The following is an 8,062-nucleotide window of genomic DNA, read 5'->3' on the forward strand; positions in this document are numbered from 1 at the left end:
AGAGAGCCAAATAGTTCTTATGTCTTTCAATCATTAAGTAGAATTCCTTTTACTTAGATCCTGGATAGGCTGTTAGATGACTTAGTCATGGCAACAGAGAATACTCCTGGATATTTACAAATTCGGACCATCCAATAGTAGCCTGTTCTTTGTGGAGAGGGCCTAAGGAAACTACTGGGTGAACCAAGGAGCTGATTTCCTTTTAGTAAATATATTTCAACCACTTGAATTAATCTGGGATCTATGCTTAACACCTGCACTGTTTTTGATTCACTGCATGTAATTTGTGCCTCTCTCTCCCACCCTTACCCCCCTCCAAATCCCAATCATTCCATCTCCTGGGACCCTCCCCTCCCCAACCTGATCCCTCATACTGAATTTCACAGAACACTGTTCTGCCTTGCCAAGACCAGTACTTTGTAGGAGGCCAGAGCTATAATTGCCCGTATTCCACTACAACGTCAGAATCTAGTGTTGACGTTTCCACGGAGACTTGGGTCTCTTTCTGGGCTGCTGGTCTCCTGGACAACAGAGAGCCCCAACAAGCACCACAGGCACAGGGTAAGTTCTGCTCTTCTAATTTCTGGGTAGGTCTGAAGCCCTTTTCCAGCACCCATAGTTGCAAAGCATCATGGGCTAGAACTCTGTAGAAGAAGGAATGGTATGGGAAGTCAAAGAAAGCCCAAAGTCTCCTGTGTTTTATACCCTAAATAACCTGCTTTTCTGTACTTATCAAATACTAAAAATGATGTTCTTCCCTTTGCCCCCTGGATGAGGTGTATTTCTCCCCACACTTTATAGTTCTTGGAGATTTCTGACCCACTGAGGGAATTTGCTTTTGAATCAAAGATCTATAAACAATATTAGTGGGATGCTTTTGTAGTCAAGATGCCAATTTGAGCATTTCTTCTGGAGTTCAGGAAAGTTTCCCTGAGTATAAGAGAGAAGCAAGGAAAAATACTAACATACCCTTTTATTTCACAAGGAAGTTTTATGAGCAGTGTCTCTTTTTTGTATCCATACCATGTTTATTTAAAAAAGTTTATTAAAAAATGAAAGTGAAATCAGAACAATTATCTTTCAAAATAATTTATCTCGGTACTCTTTCCTCTGTCTCCAAAATGAATGGCTATTTTTTTTTCAAAGTTCTTGACCAAATGTATGTTTTTTTCTTTTGGTTTTTCTTTTTAACCGGGTCATGGTTTTGTTTATTGTTTTTTTAAAATTTTTATTTAAGTTCTATTTAGTTAACATATAGTGTAATATTGTTTTGGGGAGTAGGATTTAGTGATTCATCACTTACACATAACATCCAATGCTCTCAACAAGGGCCCTCCTTAATACCCATCACCCATTTAGCCCATCCCCCACCCACCTCCTGCCGTCAACTTTCAGTTTTCTCTCTGTCTGTTCTCTTTCTTAGAGTTGAACTGTGTCTTATAGGTGGAAAAAAACAATGATTCCTTTTTGCTCAAAGAAGACTTCAATTTTGGAGGGGAAGATAACATTGATGGAAATTCATGTATTAATTTTCATTGAGGGCTGAGTAAATAGTTTTTATAAATATTAAAGAAATTTCTGTATTGGCAATCTGGTTTCTAGAAAAACTTGTAGACACTTCACAATTAAATATCTGTACTCCTGGTTCTGCCATATTTTTTTTTTAATTTGAGAAACAAACAAAAAACCCAAAAATACTGAAACATACTTATATGTCAGGAAGGGCATTGTTCAGTATTGGCTTTCTACCACAGACAATAGAGAAGACAGAATGCCCAAGAATATGAAACCAGACTGTTGACTGTGTACAATTTTATTCCTGTCTCTTACTCATCATTTTGCTTTAGTCAAAAATATTTCAGTAATATTTCAGTTTCTGTAGAGATGAGTAAGGGTCAAAACTGTACTAGATGAGGAAAATAAAATAAAAGTAACCCAATGAACATGCACTAACATAGTTTTTACTGGTAGGTATAGTTTGCTATCAAATATGAAAAAAACCCTCTTTATAAAAGCTTAAAAGGCACACAAATGATGACATTTGAAATACGTGAATTCCGGGTACTGTTTTGAGATTTCCATCAAGGTCTTCAGAGAAGCAAAGTCCAAATTATTTTCAAGTAGACCGGGCCACCACATATAATTCTGAATAAATATTCTCCATCAGTTTTAACAGATAAGCAAACAGGCCAAGATTTTCATCTGGGGGATGAAAATGACAGGATCAAAAATAGGAGTTGATTCTAGAGCCAAACACTATCTTAGCAAGTGCTAAACCTTAAAAAAATAAGATAGAAACATGGAAAACATGGTGGAATTGCAATGTTATGCCTAGTGGGGAAAGGATCAATAAATATTTGAGTGAATTAATAATGCAAATGGGATGGGTTTTATACGTTTAGCCAGCAGGAGTTTATATATTAGGAAAAAAAATGTAACCTCTTGCCTCCTCAAAATGCATCCCTTTAGCCATTTTGGCATATAATCTATAAATATTTGTCTCTGATAGCATGCATATCTCTTCTAGAAGCTTTAAATGTTTTGTTTCCTGTGAGGAGGCAATAGCTATTTTTAAAAAGGTAATTGGATCCATTAAAACTGTCTGAAATCCCTCCGTGATCTCTGTATTACACAAAGACCCCAAGTGCGTCTTCTCAGTTATCCATTTCGTATTTTCACATAGAATCATCCAGTGACTCCAATTTCCCTGTTCCTAACTCATGTTCGTGGGAAGAGGCTCAGCTTTCCTCTCAGCTCTACAGAAACAAGCAGGTATGTGTAGACCATCAGAATACTGAGACCAGACAGAACATGTTCCATTCAGTCCATTCTTATTTCCCCCACTTCTATTTTATTTTTAAACTTCTTTGAGTATAGTTGACTCTCATTGTTACATTAGTTTCGGGTGTACAACATAGTGATTAAGCTTCTCTATACATTATGCTGTGCTCACTACAAAGGTGGTTACCATCTGTCACCATACAGATACGCTACTGTCACGCCACTACAATATCATTAACTGTCCCTATGCTGTGCCTTTTATTCCCGTGACTAATGCATGTCAGAACTAGAAGCCTTTATCTGCCACTACACGGCACCCATGTTGCCCCTCCCCCGACCCCCTTCCCCCTGGAGCCATCAGTTGATTCTCTCAATTTATAGGATTCGCCTCGTGTTGGCTTATTCATTTTGTTTTTTTAGATTCCACATATGAGTAAAATTATATGGTATTTGTCTCTCAGTCTGATTCATTTCACTTAGCATGCAGTTTATTCTTAATATCACCCCTTAATATTACCTTGCTTCTTTTCCCTTGTTAAATTCATATGTTGCAATGTAGATCCAAAGTGGGTGGATGTCCACAGAGGTGGACAGGAAGATCAGGGTCACAGGGAAGAAAACAAAAACAACAAAGTCAACAACAGTAACCAATACCCTCTAGGGGTCCCTGTAGTCAGGACCTGACTGCATACATTTTAGTCTTATGACCTCTTGAATCCTCTTTCCATACCTATGGAACTGAAATATTTATGTGCCTTCCTCAGAGGACTGTTGGAAAGACCAAATGATATGTTGAGTGTGATAGTATTTTTAAAGCATACACATAGCTCATCACTTGGAGAGGGATGATGATTAGAAACTTTTTGCAAAGATTGCTTCATTTTTATGTTTTATTTGTTGTTGTTCCTGAGAGAGTAATTTGATCTAGTGGATATACAAACAGATCAACCTGAGGATGAGAAAAGCCACCCCCTTGTTTTTCTTCTTTTCTTAATATGCAAGGAAGGAGTCCAATGAAACCTTTCTAAATACCTTTTTCTATATTTAAACAGTTGCACGCAGCTCATTTTCCTACATACCTTCCCAATTCCCTTGTGGTTGCAATCTTAAAAGTCATATAATCTCCTCAAACACTTTGCAACGCATAAGAAGTTCAGAGCACAAAACTGAACAATCAGGTGGTAGGTGGGTGTAGATTGAATTTAGGCATTAGAGGATAAGGGCTCCCAGAGGTTGAGTTTGTAAAGCAAATAAAATAACAATCAAGTTTAAGCAGGTTAAGCATCAGTGGCATTATTATAAGGTTACAAAGTCAATATAGTAGATCAGCCTTCACCATTGTATGTTTTTTGCAGCTCCAAGATACTCTGGTGCAGAAGGAAGAAGAACTTGCTAGGTTACACGAAGAGAATAATCATCTTAGACAATACCTGAATTCTGCTTTGGTTAAATGTCTTGAAGAAAAGGCCAAGGTGTGTAACTATCCCCTTTATAAAACCACAGCAGTGATTTGAGAATGGAGACTATTTGGGCAAAACTGCTTAATTAATTGTAGAAGGTGTTCTGAACAGCATGGCTTCAAATGCATTTCTAGGTTAGATGGAGTTTTCTGAAAGAAATCTATCACTTTCACAAGAATTTTTATGAATCATTTTTTGAAATTATCTAGACTGCAGATGTTAGCCATATATTACAGCAGAAGTTGCTTAAGAATCAAGCCAGTCGAGGGAATTACTAAGACAACAGAGGTTAATCAAGACAGAGCTAAACGGATGGAACACTGTAGTGGGAATCAGATCTGAAAGACACTCGGTTCTTCTAATTATCAGATTGACTTTCAGTAAATCGCTCTCTCACTTAGCCTCAGTTACCTTCATCTGGATATGTTTGGCTGAAAAGATCATTTAACAATCTCCCCAGCTCTAAAATGTTATGAATATGGCTGGAGCTCAGATTTCTTGAGTGGCAGTTATTTATCACCAATTATGTTATCTTAAATGAATAGGGCTATTTTTATTTTACTTCTAAAATGGACTATATCTAACTTGAGGACAAACAGCTTGCCCATAGTCTCTTTCTGTTCTTTCTTTCTTTGGGTTTTATATTTTTGTTGCCTTTTTGCCATTCTGTTATAATTATTGCTTCTGTCATCAATCTTCACATTGCTTCTAGACAAGCTACATTATTTCATATTATTTAATTTAAATTGATGATGCTCCTTATCAAGTTTTTCTGAACATAACAGTTCAGAGAAGAAAGGATACCATATCTGACTTCTTTACAATCCAATTAGCTTTGTTAAGAAACGGAGCACATCTCACAGTTATTAGCACGGGCTCCTTTGTCTAGCCACCATTTTGTAAACAAAACAAAACAAAAAAGACATTTATGAAATTAGTAAATGATATTGCGTAGGCAGGGTTTTACTCTCATTTTCCCCAAATGTTCAAGATGTAGAATAATACATATCAAACGAAAGTGTTACGAAAGTTAACAGAACAAGAAGAAGCAGTGTTAACTACTTTTTCATTCAGTTGCTCTGTCTAGATTCACATGGCTTTGATTTAATCTAGGCTGCACGATCCTTAGCAAGTCACTAATATGCCTGCACCTCAGTTTCCTCCCTAAAGATTTTAATAGTACCTATATAAAATGATATTATGCATGTAGCCAGTGTTCAATGCATGATAGTTGCTACTATTGTCATTATTATAATAATTACTTCCCTGAGTTGAAAATTTAAAAACATTATTTTTTCTTTCAACTTTTAAATGATTGGTAATAGAAGATGAATTGTGGTTTCCAGGTGGTAACTTGTCTTTATAGATTTTAATTTAGAAACAGAAGTTAATCCAATCACGTGTGTGTGTGTGTGTGTGTGTGTGTGTGTGTATGTGTGTGTATAGGAGAGAGAGAGAAAGAGAATAGAGTTTTAATCAAGTTTTCTAAGGTAAGGTGACTAGCAAATATTTGAAGGAGTTTTAATTAGACAACAGTAAAGAAAATGGTCTTCATTGACTACCAGACTGTATATTTTCAAATACTACTTCTCTAGAAATTACTGTCATCAGATGAGTTCTCCAGAGCATGTGGAACATTCAGGAAGGGAAAGAGGAAACCTAAAGAGCAAAGATATTTTCTTCCTGAAATCCCCCATCATAAAACTGCCAAGAGAAACCTCTCCAGTGAATTTGCTAACTGTGAAGAACAGCCGGGGCCCCCTGTGGATCCTTGGGTTCTTCAAACACTTGGATTAAAGGACTTCAATACCATTGATGACACTTTATCAGCTAACTACAGTGCCCTCTCCTCTCATCCCAGAAGAATTGCCGGCACATTTCCTCAGTTTCTGGATAATGCAGTCAATTATGAAAATATCCCCAGGGAAGACCTGCCAATTGACTATGGAGGTGACCGAACAACCCCCTCACATAGCACTACCAGGCATGCGGAAGATTTCCACTTACTTTCTCAACTTTCAGATGCACCAGGGGAGCTGCAAACTCATCCTTACTATTCTTCTGATGTGTCCCCCAATAAGACAGAGATGGCCTTTTCCACATCCCTGAGCCCTCACTGTAATGTGAAAACTCACTCCTTCCACCAGGGACAAGCCTTTGTTTGTCGAGATGAGGAGGGAGGCTGGAAGTTCACCTGGGTCCCGAAGCAGTCTTAGTGACCCCTGTTCTATCACAAAAGACTGCCATCAACTCTGTTTACGAAGACCTCTCTTGCACTTGAATCTGGCTAGTTAGAATATCGAAGCTATTGCCCAGACTGTCTCCTGCCACTTGAAATGTCAATCTCAATGACCCACTGAAATCCGCATAGAACAGTTTCCAAGAATCCATGATGAAACATGCCTACTCTCCTTTCACCTAAATTTGACTTGTTTACATACCAACACCTGCTGTTGACTTCTTCCCTTCACCCTGTACTTGAAAAGGTATTTTCCAATTGCCTGAATACTTCTTTGAGGCCTGCGTGTGCTCTTCCAATTATAACAAGTTGGACAGCTTTTCTTCTTTCATCAAGCAGCTTAAATGTTCATAGCCTCTACGCTCTCCCTTTTATCCCTCTCTTGCTTCTCTTTATTTCTGAAAACTGCCTCTAGAGTGAATGCTGTTATTGCTCCAAGTGCCTGTTATTGAGTGTTCAGATAGCTGGCGTGGGGTAGAAGGAAGTGTCTTTGCCCATCATCATTCCTGAAGACATAATGTAGATGTGAGCAGTGTTATGTGTAGTGCAGTTCAGTAAGTTTAGTGTACTGTGCTAGAGTTGATAAAGAGGCTCTTCAGAGAGCTGTACCTCTACTGAATAAGAAATACTGCTGATAAATTAAAAGATTTAAGAGAATTAAAATGACTTCAAAATGTGCCACGGTACATGAGCTTAGTCTATAGGCACCTGGCATTGCTTCTTTAACCAACATGGCTCAAACAAGAACACATTTGAGGGATGTTTGGTAACAACAAGTCATCATCCTAATTGCCTAAATGCTGTCAAACTTCTATTCCTGGAAGTATAGTCTAGCCCAGGTCTTCCATTGTCTTTCTCATTCATTCACTCATTCATATAATCATTTTTTTCACTCATTGGCCCACACAAAATGTTTACAGAATACTTCTACCATGTAGCAGGCCCTGTGCTATGCATGGTGACAAAGTGTGAGCAAGTTAGACCTTGTGGCCACTCTCATGAGACTTTGAGCCACTTTTCTGCTATGATATTGAGAAACCTACTTCCCAAGTGTGAAGAGTCCGTTTTCCTGGCTGCATAGTATAGATGCTGGATGAGCTAATCACTAACATTCTAGAAATTGAGGCTGGGTTCATCAGTTTTACTCCAACACTGCCATCCTAACTCACTATTCTTTTCATTTTTATTGACACTATACATATATTGGGTAAGCTTTACATACAATTTTTTTTTAAATGTGAATCATTTGTAGTTCATACAAGAAACCATTGCTCCCATCACAGTATTCCTCTGGTATGAGCCCATTTTGCAGGTTAATTCAGTGAGAGTAACTCACATCTAACAAATAGAAACATATTAATTTTTAAATAAGTATGCATACATTTAATGCAAATTTTGATGTCAAAGATTTCCTTTTCTAAATAAAAACTTATATATTCTTAATGCTCATGCTAGTTCCCCTCAAGCTCTCTATCCTTCCCAGAATAATTTACAGTCAGAGATGTGCACCTACATTTTTTTGGAGAAAACTACAGTTAGTAATAAAATCCATCATGTTGAACCTCTTTCCTGTTTTTCTGTT

General features: G+C 37.6%; 1 protein-coding gene across 1 annotated transcript; it reads left to right on the plus strand.

The window, feature by feature from the left end:
• The first annotated feature begins 243 nt into the window (after window positions 1–243).
• Window positions 244–6,457, plus strand: GMNC (geminin coiled-coil domain containing). Its single transcript, XM_029938734.1, has 5 exons — window positions 244–279; window positions 387–561; window positions 2,684–2,772; window positions 4,137–4,253; window positions 5,837–6,457. The coding sequence occupies exons 1-5, from the start codon at window positions 244–246 to the stop codon at window positions 6,455–6,457; spliced, it is 1,038 nt and encodes a 345-aa protein (XP_029794594.1).
• The last annotated feature ends 1,605 nt before the right edge of the window (window positions 6,458–8,062 follow it).

The sequence above is a fragment of the Suricata suricatta genome, chromosome 5, assembly GCF_006229205.1.
Source record: "Suricata suricatta isolate VVHF042 chromosome 5, meerkat_22Aug2017_6uvM2_HiC, whole genome shotgun sequence".
Classification (NCBI taxonomy): domain Eukaryota; kingdom Metazoa; phylum Chordata; class Mammalia; order Carnivora; family Herpestidae; genus Suricata; species Suricata suricatta.

Coding starts and splice junctions, on each gene's coding strand:
- GMNC (XM_029938734.1), top strand. CDS start 244: ATGCTTAACACCTGCACTGTTTTTGATTCACTGCAT. Junction 280..386: donor CTGTTTTTGATTCACTGCAT/GTAATTTGTGCC, acceptor TGAATTTCACAG/AACACTGTTCTGCCTTGCCA. Junction 4,254..5,836: donor GTCTTGAAGAAAAGGCCAAG/GTGTGTAACTAT, acceptor CTACTTCTCTAG/AAATTACTGTCATCAGATGA.